The sequence below is a fragment of the Castor canadensis genome, chromosome 7 (genome assembly GCF_047511655.1).
Source record: "Castor canadensis chromosome 7, mCasCan1.hap1v2, whole genome shotgun sequence".
In the NCBI taxonomy this organism is placed as follows: Eukaryota; Metazoa; Chordata; class Mammalia; order Rodentia; family Castoridae; genus Castor; species Castor canadensis.
Genome location: NC_133392.1, coordinates 130,220,435 through 130,239,625, shown reverse-complemented (window position 1 = coordinate 130,239,625; position 19,191 = coordinate 130,220,435). Strand labels below are relative to the sequence as shown.

Below are 19,191 nucleotides of genomic sequence, written 5' to 3'. Positions count from 1 at the left end.
AGAACCTATTTGACACAGCAAAGGCAGTCTTGAGAGGAAAGTTTATAGCCATGAGTGCATATATTAAAAACACTGAAAGATCCCAAATCAATGACCTAATGATACATCTCAAACTCATAGAAAAACAAGAACAAGCAAATCCCAAAACAAATAGGAGAGAAATAATAAAAATAAGAGCTGAAATCAACAAAATAGAAACCAAAAACCATACAAAGAATTAATGAAACAAAAAGTTGGTTTGTTGAAAAAATAAACAAGATCAATAGACCCCTGGCAAACCTGACTAAAATGAGGAGAGAAAAAACCCAAATTAGTAGAATCAGGAATGCAAAAGGGGAGATAACAACAAACACCATCGAAGTCCAGGAAATCATCAGAGACTACTTCGAGAACCCATATTCACATAAGTTTTAATATCTTAAAGAAACGGACAAATTTCTAGATACATATGATCATGCAAAACTGAACCAAAAGGACATTAATCACCTGAATAGATCTATAACACAAAATGAAATTGAAGCAGCAATCAAGAGTCTCCCCAAAAAGAAAAGTCCAGGACCTGATGGATTCTCTGCTGAATTCTATCAGACCTTTAAAGAAGAACTGATACCAACCCTCCTTAAACTGTTCCATGAAATAGAAAGGGAAGGAAAACTGCCAAACACATTTTATGAAGCCAGTATTACACTTATCCCAGAACCAGGCAAAGACACCTCCAAAAAGGAGAACTATAGGCCAATCTCCTTAATGAACATTGATGCAAAAATCCTCAACAAAATAATGGCAAACTGAATTCAACAACACATCAAAAAGATTATTCACCATGACCAAGTAGGCTTCATCCCAGGGATGCAGGGGTGGTTCAACATACGAAAATCAATAAACATAATAAATCACATTAACAGAAGCAAAGACAAAAACCACTTGATCATCTCAATAGATGCAGAAAAAGCCTTTGATAAGATCCAACACCATTTCATGATAAAAGCTCTAAGAAAACTAGGAATAGAAGGAAAGTACCTCAACATTATAAAAGCTATATATGACAAACCTACAGCTAGCATTATACTTAATGGAGAAAAACTGAAACCATTCCCTCTAAAATCAGGAACCAGACAAGGATGCCCACTATCTCCACTCCTATTCAACATAGTACTGGAATTCCTAGCCAGAGCAATTAGGCAAGAAGAAGGAATACAAGGAATACAAATAGGTAAAGAAACTGTCAAAATATCCCTATTTGCAGACGACATGATCCTATACCTTAAAGACCCAAAAAACTCTACTCAGAAGCTCTAGACATCATCGATAGCTACAGCAAGGTAGCAGGATATAAAATCAACATAGAAAAATCATTAGCATTTCTATACACTAACAATGAGCAAATGGAAAAAGATGTATGAAAACAATTCCATTTACAATAGCCTCAAAAAAAATCAAATACCTAGGTGTAAACCTAACAAAAGATGTGAAAGACCTCTACAAGGAAAACTATACACTTCTGAAGAAAGAGATTGAGGAAGGCTATAGAAAGTGGAGAGATCTCCTATGCTCATGGATTGATAGAATCAACATAGTAAAAGTGTCCATACTTCCAAAAGTAATCTACATGTTTAATGCAATTCCCATCATTCCAATGACATTCATTAAAGAGATTGAAAAATCTACCGTTAAATTTATATGGAAACACAAGAGGCCACGAATAGCCAAGGCAGTACTCAGTCAAAAGAACAATGCAGGAGGTATCACAATACCTGACTTCAAACTATATTACAAAGCAATAACGATAAAAACAGCATGGTACTGGCACAAAAACAGACATGAAGACCAGTGGAACAGACTAGAGGACCCAGATATGAAGCCACAAAACTATAATCAACTTGTCTTTGACAAAGGAGCTAAAAATATATGATGGAGAAATAGCAGCCTCTTCAACAAAAACTGCTGGGAAAACTGGTTAGCAGTCTGCAAAAAACTGAAACTAGATCCATGTATATCACCCTATACCAAGATTAACTCAAAATGGATCAAGGATCTTAATATCAGACCCCAAACTCTAAAGTTGATACAGGAAAGAGTAGGAAATACTCTGGAGTTAGTAGGTATAGGTAAGAACTTTCTCAACGAAACCCCAGCAGCACAGGAACTCAGAGATATCATAGATAAATGGGACCTCATAAAACTAAAAAGCTTCTGCTCATCAAAAGAAATGGTCTCTAAACTGAAGAGAACACCCACAGAGTGGGAGAATAATATTTGCCAACTATACATCAGACAAAGGACTGATAACCAGAATATATAGGGAACTTAAAAAACTAAATTCTCCCAAAACTAATGAACCAATAAAGAAACGGGCGAGTGAACTAAACAGAACTTTCTCAAAAGAAGAAATTCAAATGGCCAAAAAACACATGAAAAAATGCTCACTATCTCTAGCGATAAAGGAAATGCAAATTAAAACCACAGTAAGATTTCACCTCACCCCTGTTAGAATAGCCATCATTAGCAACACCACCAACAACAGGTGTTGTCAAGGATGTGAGGGAAAAATTGAACCCTCTTACACTGTTGGTGGGAATGTAAACTAGTACAACCACTCTGGAAAAAAATTTGGAGGCTACTTAAAAAGCTAGACATTGATCTACCATTTGATCCAGCAATACCACTCTTGGGGATATACCCAAAAGAATGTGACACAGGTTATTCCAGAGGCACCTGCACACCCATGTTTATTGCGGCACTATTCACAATAGCCAAGTTATGGAAACAGCCAAGAAGCCCCACCACTGACGAATGGATTAAGAAAATGTGATATCTATACACAATGGAATTTTATGCAGCCATGAAGAAGAACGAAATGTTATCATTCGCTGGTAAATGGATGGAATTGGAGAACATCATTCTGAGTGAGGTGAGCCTGGCCCAAAAGACCAAAAATCGTATGTTCTCCTTCATATGTGGACATTAGATCAAGGGCAAACACAACAATGGGATTGGACTTTGAGCACATGATAAAAGCTTTAGCACACAAGGAAGGGGTGAGGATAGGTAAGACACCTAAAAAATTAGCTAGCATTTGTTGCCCTTAACACAGAGAAACTAAAGCAGATACCTTAAAAGCAACTGAGGCCAATAGGAAAAGGGGACCAGGAACTAGAGAAAAGGTTAGATCAAAAAGAATTAACCTAGAAGGTAACACACATGCACAGGAAATTAATGTGAGTCAACTGCCTGTATAGCTATCCTTATCTCAACCAGCAAAAACCCTTGTTTCTTCCTATTATTGCTTATACTCTCTCTACAACAAAATTAGAAATAAGGGCAAAATAGTTTCTGCTGTGTATTGAGGGGGTTGGGGGGAGAGGGAGGGGGCGGTTTGGTTGGTAAGGGCCGGGGTTGGGGCAGGGGGAAGAAATGACTCAATCCTTGTATGCATATATGAATAATAAAATAAAATAAATATTAATGGATCAAGGAAAAAAAGAGAAAGTATTAGAACCAATTAAAATGAAACCAAAATTTGTATTGTAGCCAAAGCAGTCCTTCATAAAACATTTAAAGCACTAAAACACCTGTTTTAGAAAAGAAGAAAGGTCTCCTATCAAGAGCTTTGGCTTACACCTTAAGAACTTGATAAAGAAGACAAAATAAGTTCACAGCAAAAGGAAATAATAAAGATTAGGAAACCAATGAAATCGGACAGAGAAAAAACAATGATACTAAAAACTGGTATCTTTATTTTGAGGTGATTAATATTGACAATACTATGGCCAGATTGATCAGGAAAAAAAGGTATAAAACTTTTCTTTCCAACATCAAGAATGAGAAGGATAACATGACTATAGACGCTATAAGTATTAAAAGAATAACAAAGAAATATTATGTAGATCGTTATTATAATAAATTAATAACTTGGGTAAAATAAACAGATTAATTGAAAGACAACTGTTAAAGCTTATTTTTAAAAATTTGATAACATGAATATTTATAGATCTATTTTAAAAATTGGATGTGTTCTTAAAACTATTCCATGATGAAAACTCTAGATCCATACGGATTAACTCATGAATTCTACCCATCATTTAAGGAAGAAATAAGAAATACTTCAGTCTAAATAAACTTTTTTAGAAAAGTTAAGAGAAGACATAATTCTTAACTCATTCTGTGAGACCAGGAGCACTTTCATATCAAAACCAAATATATTTTACACGAAAAGGAAACTATAGATCTGTATCCTTTATGAACATAGGTACAAGATTGAATTTAAAAAGATTAATGCCCCATGCCAAGTGTTAGATGAAGAGAGATTAAGACTAGAGGCAGAGAAGTGTGCTGTAACGGAAACAGGTTTTGAAGGGGCACAAGTCTGGGTTCGGCCTCGTATGCACAATTCCTAACTCTGTGATAATGATAAGGAAGAGGATATCGAGGATGATAATTTCTTCCATTTCTTGAGCACATACCTATTTTCATGGTATCAGATGCCCATATACCTCATCTCTTAATTCTCCAATCATGTGAAGTTCCTATTTTCCAAATTTTATATTGAAGAAACTGAGGCTTAGGAAGGTTACATAACTTTCCCAAGTTACTAGTAGAGACCTGACTGGAATTTGAGGTCAGTATTCAATGAGATAACAACTACAAAGCAATTGGTCCAGCACTGCCTGGCACATTAGACACGAACTATCTTTCTACACCCCCTTGAGTTTCTGGATGTGCGGCCCCTCTTGGACATTAACTCTCTACTGTAGATCCCTAAGATGCCAGATTCAGGAAGATTCAAGACCATCCTCTTTTAGGGAGGAAAGAAATGATTATCACATAGCTACCATCCCACTTGTTTGAGAACTGTGCATACTGGACAAGGACCAGGAATGTAGACTTGACTGCCAAGGAAAATTGCAGGCAATGAGCAGACCATTCCACGAGAGAGGCCATGTGAGGTATAACAGACCTAGAACCATAGGGTTTCACGTTTGTCCCGCTGAGTTACAGTCTTTTTTTTTGGTCTGATCCTTCCTTTCTATTCTCCTATTCCTCCCTTTTGGGGTGGGAATGTTTATTTTGTGCCATTGGATATTGGAAGACTAACTTGCTTTTTGAGTTTTACAGGGGCTCCACTCTGCTTCCTGTTCACCATGAGGTGAACAGTTTCCTTTTCCACAGGCTTCTAATTTCATGATATTCTGTCTCATCTCACAATGGGCCCAGAAAAATGGAGCCAAGTGATCATGGACTGAATCTTCTACAACCAAGAGCAAAATAAATCCTTCTTCCTTTTAAACAATTTTTCTTAGATATTTGGTCACAGAAACACAAAAGTGAATAACAACACAGAGGTTCCTTGAAAAATGAAAAACAGAACTACCATATGACCCAGCAATTCCATTACTGGGTAATATATTCAAAGGAAATGGAATCAGTATGTTGAAGAGGCATATACACTCTCGTGTTCATTGCAGGATTATTCACAGTAGCCATGGAATCAACCTTAGTGTCCATCAACAGATGAATGGATAAAGACAAGTGGTATACATATTAAAAAAAAAACAGTATTCAGCCTTAAAAAGAAGTTAATTCTGTCATTGCACCATGAACAAACCTAAAGAACATTCTATTAAGTAAAGTAGGCCAGGCACAGAAAGACAAATACCACATGATCTCACTTACATGTGAAATCTAAATAGTTGAATTCGCAGAAGTAGAGGGTACAAAGGCAGTTACCAGAGGCTGGGGGCAGTGGGGAGGAGGCATTTCAGAAATGTTGGTCAAAGAATTCACAGTTTTAAAGTTTAAGATATTAAATATACAGCCTGGTGACTATAGATGACTATTCAATGCATTGCAACTTGAAAATCAGAGGGTACACATCTGCCCTGGCCCTCTAACCACCTACCTGGCTCCTATGCCCAGCTGTATAAACATTATACAGCCTGACTATGTACCCTGAAAACCAGTACTGTGCTTGACCATAAAAACATTACGGTAGGTTCATTCTCATTCTTAACTTCCCTTTCCGAGATGATCTGCTTTCATTCGATTGAAAGTGCTTTCCTTTCCTAATAAACTTTATCATCATTTTCACTAAAAAATGTGGCAGTAGAATGTTTTGGAATCTGACAGGTCTAGGTTCAAATTTGGGCTCTACAACTTATGTGCTATATGGGATGAACTAGTCACTTAATTCTTAAACTCTCTGGGCTTCATGATCTATCAAAATGGTTTAGCAACCTTTCTGTGAAGATTAATAATACTATGTGTAGTGATGACTGTGCTACCTAATAAGAGTAGGTGTTCAGTGGCAGGTATTAGGTTTAATAATATACATAACACAATGAGTTATGTGGTCTTGGGTAGGTATCTGATGTAATAGGTATAATAATAGGATACAGGATAATAGCAATTCTTCAATGAATGGTAGTTACAAGAACAGTAGCATTTTGGATAGCATTTATATTTTTTATATCCAAGTCTTAGTATTACCTCTATTAAATGTGCCGCCTAATAGAGGTCTAATAGATGTCTGAAGAGCTAAAATGCACCCAAAAGTGCTAGTATCATCACTATGTCAAGCAGGAATGTGGCAGCTCAGCCAGAGGAACCCTCCTGTCTTAAGTCACAGTGGGAAGAAATTTCAGTCCCCAGATGGAAACTCCCAAAGAATGCCCAGCTTGCTAGCTCTAGGGACCAAGCCTGAAACATCTTAGGGGCATTAGGTTTCCTGGCTGGGGCTTCATCCAGCCCAGGGGCTCTGTGCTGCATGGATAAAGAATCTCCAGGGCTTTTCAGGGCCTGGAACTCCACTCCTCAACCCCATTCTGACACAAAGAAGACTCTTGGGTCTGGCTACTAGAAGCCCTTCCCTCCAGGGTTGCTCTGAGTCCAGCAACTTAAGAGAGGTGCAGATCACCCCTGTAGAGCCACCTTGTTAAGCAGAGAAGGATGGACTACTTTCTTCTGGGCTGCCAGCCCAGAACTGAGAAAACAGGATGCTGTGAATGTGGAGGAAACTACTGAGGCAGAAGAACAGCTGGTCATTTGTAAGTGACTGAAGGAGGACATAGGAGAGGTTGCTGCCCTGGGCATTTCTAAGAATGGACAAAAGGGCCTTAGTCTCTCTGCCCTACTCAGTGAAAAAGAGGAACATGAACCTTCCTTTCCTGGGCAGGAATTGATCTCCAGCTCTCTTCATGGCCATTTCCAGGCTTGTGTAGTCTCTCCAGGAGCCCCTTTCCACCTCTGCACCCAGAATGTGTCCCAAAGCACCCTAGGGGGAGCCCTGATAGGCCATCCTCTCCCTTCTCTGCCAGAAGTGTAGAGGCTAGAAAGAAGCAGTGAACACAAAGAACTTTCCTAGTAAGAAGGCTTGTTGCAATTGTTCTCTCATAAGTGCTTTTGTGAAGGGCAACAGAGCCCAGTAGGACCCGGTAGGCAATGCAGTTAGAGACTCAGGTCCTAGTTCTGGTTCTGCCATTTACTAGTTTAGTGGAAGGCATAGCACAACCTGGTCTTAAAGCAGAGAAAACCAGCACCGGAGTAGGGCTCCAAAAACTGTCTGCCAAACACAACAATGGGATTGGACTATGAGCACATGATAAAAGCGAGAGCACACAAGGGAGGGGTGAGGATAGGTAAGACACCTAAAAAACTAGCTAGCATTTGTTGCCCTTAACGCAGAGAAACTAAAGCAGATACCTTAAAGCAACTGAGGCCAATAGGAAAAGGGGACCAGGAACTAGAGAAAAGGTTAGATCAAAAAGAATTAACCTAGAAGGTAACACCCACACACAGGAAATCAATGTGAGTCAATGCCCTGTATAGCTATCCTTATCTCAACCAGCAAAACCCCTTGTTCCTTCCTATTATTGCTTATACTCTCTCTACAACAAAATTAGAGATAAGGGCAAAATAGTTTCTGCTGGGTATTGAGGGGGGGAGCAGGAGGGGGTGGAGTGGGTGGTAAGGGAGGGGGTGGGGGCAGGGGGGAGAAATGAACCAAGCCTTGTATGCACATATGAATAAAAAAAAAAAAAACTGTCTGCCAGTCTCTACCATAACCTGGCAAAGGGGACCCTACCATATCTTTCCCCAAATGAATAAAACTATGAATCCAAGGTTTTGCCAAGCCCTGAACAGGTACCTTTTTTGTGCTAGATACTGTGGAGAGATCTCAAAGAGACACAGCCTCTGTCTACTGCCTGGCTGGGAAGACAATACATACATGAAATAAATAAACGAGGCTGGACTGGCCAGGTAAGGAGGAGAAAAACCTGAACTGGTCTTTGAAGGTCGGTGGGATCCGAGAAAGCAGATGAAATTAAGGGAGGCATCCCAGCAGAGGGACCACTAGGGCAAAGGGTGACGAGCATACGTGGCAGGTGCTGAAAAAGAGCTAGTTTGGAGATTCTGTGGCCTCAAAAAAGAGAAGTCTCCAGCTGCCCAGACCAGGATCCCATTGGTGGTCATGCCATTAGCATCATGGCTCAGAAGTCTCCCAAGCTACTGGAGATTCAAACCGACTGGAAAACCCAAGGAAAGGCCTTGTGTCCTACCAGGGAGACATCAGACGGGTCATCTATTGGTATGCGGACTAAGAGGCCAGCAGGAGACCTCTAAAAAGGTCCTGATCTGGGATGTGAACAGGCAGAAAGGAGGATGTGTGCTCCTCCTCGTTCTCCACCTTCATTGATTGACTTGACATCAGTGCTGGCTGTTTGTGCTGCTGACCAATCACTCTCAAAAGTTTCCTCTGTCTATGCCAAGGCCCTGAGCTGTGCCAGGGTCACTCTTATCTTCTAGGCTTTCCTCACTTGGGACATTTTTCTCCTTTATCCAATTACTGATGCTCCTTAGAGCTCAGAATACACATCTAACACCATTTTCTTTTGCCTGTTCCACCTCTGACACTTATTACGTCTTCCAGACTTCCACCATCATTGTAGCATTCAGTTCTCACAACCATGTTTTCATGCCTGTTCCCTGGGACCTCAGATATTTGAGAATGCTGCTGTATCTCCTCTCTCCCCTCTTCATTCCTCCTTCTACCCAACTTCCTGCTATCTAAGTTGCTACCATTTATTGAGCACTTTCTGTAAACCAGATATGTTTCATGCAGTCTCCACTATGGAGGAGACAGTGCACCCATTTTACAGATTGAAAACAAAGGACTATAGGGAAGCTAAGTGACTTGGAAGGAGGTAAAAAAGAGGCTACCAGATTCAGGTGTACTGACCCTGAGTTCATGCTTTATGTTCTTCCCAATGCCCTGGGCTCACATCTCTAACTCCAGAATGAATCTCCTGCCCACATAATTCTGCTCAGTTCAGCTCACCACACTGTGGTGCTCAAAGCATTGACATGGTCACAGATCTCCAGTATGGTGTACCTGGGATCAAAGACTATCACAACTGGAAGGGCGCTGTGGAACCGTCAGATACAACAGCTTCATTTTTTTTTTTAAATGGGACTATGAAGCTCAGAGATTTACCCAAGATCACACAGCAAAATCAAGGGCACCAGGAGTCATCCCAGCTCTTCCGATTTCCAGACTTACTTTGCTTATACTAATCCCTCGTATTTGCCTGATGTTTTATATTTTGCAAAATGTCTTGTGCAGTATTTCATATTTGCCTTGCCAATACCCTCTGTCATAGATATTCCATCTCTGTTTACCAGTTGGGTAGACTGACGCTAACAGAGGTGAAGAAATTTGCCCAAGGCCACACAGCTGGGTAAGTGACTATCCTGGGGCATGCAGGAAAAACTGAATTAAAGAGTTGGTCATGGGAAGGTAACTGAAAGGATTCGGCAGAAAATCATGCATATATCTAAGTTTTAAAAAAATGTCTAAGGCTGGCAGAGTGACTCAAATGGTAGAACGCCTGCCTAGCAAACTCCAGACTGAGTTCAACCCTCAGTACTGCCTGCTCCCCAAAAAAGCCTAGTCAGGCCTTAGGGGAACTGGGAGTAGCAAACCAAGAACCAGGGTCACTGTCTCAGGCTCATGTCTGCAAGGTCTCTTTTTTTCCAGTGGTACTGGGGTTTGAACTCAGGGTTTTGTAATTGCGTGGCAGGCTCTCTACCACATGAACTACTCCTCAGCCTTTTTTGCTTTGGTTTATTTTTCAGATACAGTTTCATGCTTTTACCCAGGCCAGTTTTGGACTACAATCCTAATTCTACCTTCCAGGTATGTGATATTGCAGGCATGATTTACCACACTTGACCTGTAAATGCATCCTTATTGCTATAAAACACTTACGTTGGTAAACATACACATAGTAAACTTGTCTAGAGTTAATTTGCTTAACTGATTTTTAAGAACATATAGAGAATGTTAAAAACTACATATCAAAATGTTAAAAACTAAAACCTAGTCAATGAATATCAGAATTATCACAATTTCTAAATTAATAAACTTTAAATGTATTTGATCCTAATGTAAAGTCTGTAGTAGAATTGTACTTGCTTTCCTAGTATTTTAAAAATATTATCATCTCTGTAAGACTTTCATTTGTTTTCTCCTTATAGTTTCAGCTCTCTGTGACTTGGGGTCACCACCACACCAGCTCTAAGTTCATAGAGAACCCACCTTTCAGATTCATAATTTTAATTCTCAGCAGAGGCATTTGCCTACTCCAGACTGGGACAATTGAGTTCCTTGCTACAAAATTGGGAGAAGCATGTCACCTAATTTCTTGCCTTCTATGGATGAGGGTAGCTTCTAGAGAAGGCCCTGTGGGCAGTCAGTAATCCTGTGTTCTGTTACAGGTATGAATTCAGATCTTCTGCCTTCTTGCCCAGTGCCACAGCCACCCTAATTTCCTTTCCCTTTTCATCCAACTCAACAGAGGTAAAGTGTTGTGGGGTCAGGGGGCTTGGTTTCAGTCAACTCTGTGCTCCCTTCCCCAAGGCCAAGTACAGAACAGGGTGAGTTTGTCTCTTAACAGACAGATTACCATGCATAGGCTTGGCAAGGAAAACCATAGCTCAGTGTCAGAGTTTGTCCTCCTTGGCTTCTCCAGTGCATCACAGGTCAGAGTGACTCTGTTCATCTTCTTCCTCCTGCTGTACCTCATCACTCTCCTGGGCAATGGCCTCATTGTCACCCTGATCTACCTGGACTCTCGACTCCACACACCCATGTACTTCTTTCTCAGCATCCTCTCTCTGGTGGACATGAGCTATGTCACCACTACTGTGCCCCAGATGTTGGTTAATATGGTGTGTCCAAGGAGGACCATACCCTGGAGTGCTTGTGTAGCCCAGATGTTCGTCTTCTTGGTCCTAGGCATTTCTGAGTGTGTTCTCTATGCCATTATGGCCTGTGACAGGTATGTTGCCATTTGTTTCCCCCTTCACTATTCCATACTCATGAGCCGTCTCGTTTGTATCAAGATGGTTTCTGTCTGTTGGTCCATTAGCATCACTGGGGCTCTGATCTACACTGTCTTCACCATGCGTCTGCCCTACTGTGGCCCCCACAAGATTAACCACTTCTTCTGTGAGGTCCCTGCTGTCCTGAAGTTGGCCTGTGCAGACACATCCTTCAATGACCGGTTGGACTTCATCTTGGGTTTCATCCTGCTTTTGGTTCCACTCTCCCTCATCCTAGCCTCCTATGTCTGCATCTTTGCCTCCATCTTAAGAATCCGCTCAACCCAGGGGAGGCTCAAGTCCTTCTCCACATGTGCTTCCCACATCACTGTGGTCACCATGTTCTATGGGCCAGCCATGATCATGTACATGAGACCAGGCTCCTGGTATGACGCAGAGCGGGACAAGAAACTGGCTCTGTTTTACAACATTGTCTCAGCCTTCCTCAATCCCATTATATATAGTCTCAGAAACAAGGATGTGAAGGGGGCCTTTCAGAAAGTCCTTGGAGGCAGAGGGACAGCTTAATAACCCAGAATGTTCCAGAGTTGCCCCTGGTTACTGCAGACTGGATGAGGCTGATTTGGCATCATAAAGATACACCATTTCTGAAAGAGACATTACTTCTGATTAACTAGCTTTCCTGGAGTTGTGAGCAGCCAGAGAGAATGTGACCACATCTAAACTGAAGATCCCACACAATGGTTGAAAAATTTGTAGTTGCCCCGACCCAAAAACTCAGTTAAGAATTAAAGGCAAAGGATTTCTTTAAAGACGATGTCCTTGCAGTTCATGGCCATTGCTTTATTGGTTTTTCTGGGCATCACTCCTTACATCAGTGCAACAAGAGCACAGCCAAATGTTTAATATACACACATGCTTTTCTACAGTATGAAGGAATTTGGGGTGAAAATTGAATGAAGAAAAGGCAGATTATGCAGGGAAGCAGTCTTGTGTTATTGTTTGGCAAGCACTAATAGGTAATATTTAATATTATTTTTTGCATGGATGCTATAAAATCCAAGCTAGAATCATTTTAGACACATCTGTGAAAAAATATGGCCAATAATTGGTATAGTCTGGGCTCAGTTTGTAAAAACGACTTTTACCTGGTAGTTTAAAAATTACTTTTTGAGTCTCATTTTTGTTTTGAGCAAACAAATATATATTTTATAAAAGAAAGATGTATAGATTATGCATACCTGTATCTACATATCTATCAAATAGATGGAGACAGAAATAAAGAGATATGTGATCTTCATCTTCTGGAACCCTTTGTTACTTATGATTTATAACAAGAATAAATAATTAAATTAAAATAAAAGAGATATGTGAAGACAGTAACAGAAATTAATGTAAGACTCCATTTTCTCCCACCCAAAATAAATGCTTGTTAGTACCTTGTCATGTTTTGTCCAAGTCTTTCTTTCTTTGTGTTTGAAAAATTAGATCATAACAGTAACAGTTAAACTGTTTTGAATATTTCTGACTCATCTGAATCAATTTCCATCATTAAACTGAAGTCTGTCCAGACCATTTTTAAGTGTTTGCTTGCATATAATTGTACCCATGAGTAATACATAGAATTGTTCTTATATGTGTTTAAACTTTTTAATGGTATCCTGATATCAGTATGACTCTAAAAGCTTACAACATCATGTTTCTGACATTTTCTCATTTGATAATAGATCTACCCTATTCCCTTTAGCAAGCATTTGATACCACATTTTATTTATCTAATTCACTTTCATTGAATATTTATTTCCATTTTTTTACTATTTAAAAAGTTCTGCAAAAGATGCCTTTGAGAATTTCTGCACATAATAAATATTTTTCTAGGCTTTACATATAAAAAGCAAACTGCAGATTGTAGAATCAAAGACATTTCAAATTTACTAAGTACTTCTAAATTACTCTTTCAAGTAGTTCTATCAATCTACACCTCTCACCTTACCTACATCTGATATTATCTATATCAAATGATATAATGTTTCTATTTATCTTATGGATGAAAAGAGCTAACATTGCTCTTTCTTTCATTCGCTATTCCCTTGCTAGTGAGTTGCTAGTGAGTTTAACATCTTTTGTAAGATTGTTGCTAGTGAGTTACTAGTGAGTTTAACATCTTTTGTAAGATTGTTGATAGTATTGTATAGTGTAGTAAGCTCTAGAATCAGACTCCAGGGTTCAATTCCAGTTCTATCCTTATTAACTTAGTGATGGTGAACAAACTATCTGACCTCTCTGAGTTTCAGTTACCTCAGTTTAGAGGGTTGTCAGAAGATTAAATAAGATAATACATACAAGGCACTTATCATAGCAAATAACAAATAGGAAGAGTTGTTTGCCTTTGTGGTTTGTTACTCATTTTGGACATACTCATTTTGTCTACTACATGCATTGAAAAAATCTTATACGAGTTTATTATTTGCTTTCTTTATTACAAAAGTAGTACATGTTTATTCTTAAATTTTATGAAACAGAGGCAAAGACAAGAATATCATTTATTACCTTAGACCTGGAAATAACTACTCCTAACATTCTAGTGTCTATGTTTTAGGGTTTAAAATTTTAATTGCTTTTCTATAAATATTTTGAAGAAATATACATAAAATTCTTGAACAATTGATGCTTTCATTGATGAATTTTGAGTTCAGTTATTCACTATGTATTCTTTTGAACTTATGATGTTCATTCAACAACAGGTTTTTGGACATTTCTCCAGGTTCTTTTTTTTTTTTAACTGTTGAAGATTGTTCTTTTCATGAAGAAAATAGAATAAACTAGAAACAACTTGTGATGAACAGAATTCTTTTCTTCTTTTTTTTTTAACAGTACTGGGGTTTGAACTCAGAGTCTTGCACTTGCTAGGCTGGCTCTCTACCACCCCAGCCCAAGACTTCTTAGCACAATGCAGGTGAACTTATGCATCTTTTCCTCCGTGGTTTTGAAATGAGCACGTCAGAGATTTCACTAGGCTTATACATTTATGAAGGAACCAGATTTCAGGACTGGTTTAAAAGGAGAATTTGACTTACAGAAATTTATATTCTCAACTGAACAGGTTTCATTTTTGAAAGTAGAATGAGTTTAATTTTTATACTTTTCAAAAGCATTTCCTAGTTTTTCAACTCTCCTCTCATTTAGAAAGGAATTGAGGCAGCTCTTTTCCATATAACTAAATTTGCTGATTGGAAAAAAATTCTTCGTCAAACCCTTTAAATATGTCTTTGGCTAGGAAACAGTTCTTGCCATCTTTGTGGGATTTGGAAGGGTGCAGTCCTTGGGGAACAAGTTACAAAGTCAGGAATAGGCTATGGACCCAAGCCAGCAGTCAGTGCCCCAAGGAAGGCCTGCACAGCTCAGGGAGCATTCACAGAACTGGAGATAGAGATGGGAGTCCCTGACCTAGCCAAACCTAAAATTACAAACCTGTTCTCTTTGAATCCTATCCTCCCCAGAATGCCAGGCCTCATGGCTGACTTCTCTCATGCTCTGTTCACAACAGATTTCTTTCTGTTCTTCAACTACACCAGTTGTTCATTTAATCACTCCATCCTTATTGATGCTTTTTTAATGTTGATCCTTGTGCTGAACACTAGCAACACAAATGTCAAGGACACTATCACTACTCCAGGTGGCCTGGGGGGAGGGAATTCATAGTCATTTTCTTTCCTTCCTCTGGATTTTTACACACTTTGTACCCTGTACCCAAATTGCCTTTCTCTACCTTCTCTATCAAATTTCTGTTCATCTTTCAAGACTCAGCCCAAATGCTGACTCTTTTGTAAACTCTTTCCTCAGCCTTCCAAGAAAAAGAGTCAATGGGACCATTCTCTGTGTCACTACAGAATCTTGGGTATGCCTTTCCCTTGGTCCTTTGGACATGTGCATTCACCTTCATCCTCTCAGCCAGTCCTCAAGTTCATCATGGGTAGAGTCAGGGGCCAAGCTTTGTTCATCTTTGATCTCCAGTGGCCAGTAATGCCAGCCATACATTAGGCAGCTATGAGTATTTGTTAACTGGTCAGTGAACCCATAGCACAGGTAGGAACATGACCAGCAATCCTGGAGAGCTCTCAGGAAGGAAGAGCTGGCCAGTAGGCAGGGAGTGTCAGGGAGGCACTGTGCAGGGAACAGGGGCAGGTGACCACAGAAGAAAGCCAGTCATTAGCAAGAGAAGATTTCATAGATGAGGGCGCACTGAAGCTGGGTTTGGAAGCTTGCACAGATGGATTTTTCTTAGTGTGCATTAAATTGTTTGTAAGGGGTTTCATTATGACACTTCCATATATGTACACAATCATTTTTACCTCCTATTATTTTTATCCCCCCTTCTCATCTCCCCTTTGCCTTCCCTTCTGCCTCCCTAGTGGTCCCTTTATTTTCATGACCTTGGTTTTTTTCTTCCTAATTTCTACCGATGAAAGAAAACACATGATCCTTGTCTTTATGGGATTGGCTTATTTCACTTAACACGATTTCCAGCAAACAAATAGGGTAATTTAACTCTTCTTAAGGCTGAGTAAAGCTCCATCATATATACATATCACATTTTCTTTATCTGTTCATCTATTAATGGGCACTTAGGCTGATTCCATACTGGCCTATTATGAATAGACACATAAGTGTCTTGCAGGCAGTGTGCTGCAGCAGGCACTTGATGCTGAGGGGACAGCAGGAGGTGGGCATTCATAAGTGGTTCTGGATGCCCAGAGTGCAAGGTGTGAGTGAGTAAAGAACTATGCAGGGGAAAGAACATTTAGAGGTGGACAGGATTGGTTCAAGAAGAGCTCAGACTGCTAGACAGAAGAGCTGAGCTTGAATTCTGCTGTCAGGAATTCCCTGAGTGGGAAGGAACAAAATCAGGGCTGGGAGTTAGAAAGATAACTATAGCTTCCATGTGGACACAGATGGTCTACAGAGCTGGGTTGCTGAATCCAGGACATGCCACTTGAGATGGGACATAAGTCATGGACCTGAGTACTTGGTACTGGTTGAGCAGCCAAGGGAGAGAGGTCTCCAGCTGGACCAAGGAAATGATGGAAAAGAGGCGTCCTTTCCAAGAGTGAGAACACTCCTGCAATGGAAGCTTCCCTGGGGCAGGGCAGGCAAAGTCTCCAGTCCTGAAGGTCTCAGAGGCATCTTAAGTCAGACACAGACAGTACCAAATCCTGAGGTCCCTTCCCCTGGAGGAAGAGGCATCATGGCTCAGTCAGTGCTGCACTGGGCTACATGTTGAGATCAGGGTCAAGAGAGCAGGGAACAAAAAGAGCTTGTCACTGAGAGTATCTAGCCCCAGTTGACTACATAAGGAGGAGAGGGAGAGCAGGCCCATGAGCAAGGCTCACAGCTACCAGCCTACCACTCTATCACTGAGGACACAGGCTACCCAACCCAAGAAGCCCCCCTTCTCCCCTTTCCAGTGTAGAGGCTGCTGGATTCAGCTGAATTCAGCAGCTCCCAGTGCCTGTATGTAACCCCAGATTTTCTGCTCAAGCCCCAGTCTGGCTCCTGGAGTGACATATTGAGTCATGTTCCAATGTAACATCGGTCTTCCTGGGGAGGGGCGTTCCTGGACCTCCATGAGTCAGTGTTTTTTGCATGTTCAGAAAGGACGGAGCCTGAAGGTTTTTTGCTTTTCAGTCAGAACTGGCCTTTTCCCTTCTCCTTGGCCAAAGACATCAAAAAGTGGGGACTCTGACTCAGAATTGCAAGATGTTAGTTCTCTCTGTTATCTCTCTTGAATCTTCTGTGACACATTCCTGGCCCCTTGTCTCCTCCGATTCTCTCCATGTGGAAGAGAAATGTTCCTCACTAAGTGGCCTGAAACACCAGAACACAAAGACCTGAGAGGCCACTGAGTGACTTAAGACTTGCATGAGCCCCACACTTTAAAGACACAAATGAAAGTGAACCACGCTAAATACAACTTATATATCACTTTCTACAGAACTAGGTGTAAGTTTAATGAATTATAGTTGACTATTGATAAAAGGTCATATTTAGTACTCATTTAAACACTAATTTTTATCTTGCAAGATCCCTATTTTTGAGCCTATAATCTTTTCTTTCAAGGCTCCAACAGGTCTGTTTTTTTCTTTTTTTGTCAATATTGAACTCAGGCTCTTACAGGTCTGTAGACTATGAAAGGTTCTAGACATTCTGTCTACAGTGCCCAATGGATGAAACAGCTCTGAGGATACCACCTGGGAGGTAGAGAGGACAATTTTATGGTTTCCATCACCTCCCAGAGTGCTTTACTTTTTTTCCTGGGGAAGAGAAGCCACTGAAAAAAGACCTTCCCTGGGGCCCTTACTAGCTCAGCACATCTGCCCTCAGCATTTGCACCCCTGGTCCAGCTAAGCCCTGTCTCCTCAACCCTACTTGGGCTTCTGGAGAGGGCAGGGCCTGAGTGTCCCTGGGGAGTGAGACCCATAGGAGCCCAGTGCCACCTCCCTGAGCCAGCAGTGGCTGTAGGATTGGTCTTGACTGGAGCCCTGGGAACAAGTGCCACTCAGGAGTGGTCCCCCCTTTCCCTGCAGGACTATAAGCTCAGGACAGTATTTCCCAAATGCTCCTGGGGAGCTGCCAGCTGCCTCATCTCCAGCTTTGCTCAAGGTAGGAGCCCAGTCCTGTCTGCAGTTCCTGTTGACTGGCTGTGTTTCTGCCTCTCTATTCCTTTCCATGTCTATGTGAGTGTGTGCCTGGCTGCCTTTATCTGCCTCCATCTTCTTTCAGTGCTGCATCTCTTTCCCTGGGTCTATTGTTATCTCTGTCTCTCTCTTTCTTGCTTTCCATCTCTCTCCATCTCTACTTCTGTTTGTTATCTCTGTGTGTCACTGTCTCCAAAAGTTTTGTCCCATTTCTCCCTCCTACTGCTCTGATATTCTCTCCCTGGCCTTTCTGCCTTTCTTTTTCTCTTGACTTCTCTGTTTTTTACTCTTCATCTCTCTCTGTCTCAATTTCCTGTAGCACAGTTCCTGCCCCTATCATCCTCCAATCGTCCCTCACCTTCTCTCATTCACAAGGCTTTTCCCCACGTGGATCTCCCTCTGGGGCATGGTTCTCTGTCCATCCTCCTCACCTTTGGCATCTCTGTCCAGCTCTCCTCATCACAGTCATTCCCATCTGTCTGCTCTTGGGTTCCTCCTTCAGCACTTACTCTCCCCTCTCCTCTCTCTCCTGCCTGATTAAGCCCCCCTCGCTCTTTCTCTCCATTTCTCTCTCTCTCTCTCTCTGTTAGTCTCTGTCTCTTTCTGTGTGTCTCTCTGTCTGTCTCTGGCTCTCTGTCTACCTTGCTCTTCACAATCTGACCACCTTGTTTTCAAACTTCCTATGTCTCTCACTCCCCTCTCACCCTGCTTGCTCAGCATCCTGACACTCCCCGCCCCCCCATGGCCGCTTCTTCTTTCTCTCCCTGCCCTGCCTTTCTCCTTTATTTCCTTGTCTCCTTTGATCTTTCCGACAGCCTTCCATTAGGACTCAATGTCTCTGTGCCTGTCTCCTTTAGACCTGAGGCCTTCTCCCTCCTTCTGATCCCCTCCTTTTCTCCCTGCTGCTGTCCACTGCTCTCAGCCACTCTTTCTCTCTCTGAGGTGCCCCTCAGGCTCTGGTTCCCTGTGCTTTTCTCTGTCTCGTTGTCTTCGTGTGTGTCTGTCTTTTCCTGCTGGGGCCTCACCATCTTTTCTCATCATTTCTCTGCTTTTTTGTTACTTTCTACTTTGATCTGTTCTCTGAACCATTCTTAGCCCTCAAGGCCTGTGCTAATACTGGGGGAGTGGGTGTGTATGTTTGTGTGTGTGTGTGTGA

General features: G+C 41.1%; 1 protein-coding gene across 1 annotated transcript; it reads left to right on the top strand.

Annotated features, from left to right (window-relative positions):
- Positions 1–10,712: 10,712 nt before the first annotated feature.
- On the top strand, positions 10,713–11,907 carry LOC109679547 (olfactory receptor 2G3-like). The gene has a single exon (XM_020154720.2). It carries the CDS (start codon positions 10,963–10,965, stop codon positions 11,905–11,907), a length of 945 nt encoding a protein of 314 aa, XP_020010309.2. The 5' UTR covers positions 10,713–10,962.
- The last annotated feature ends 7,284 nt before the right edge of the window (positions 11,908–19,191 follow it).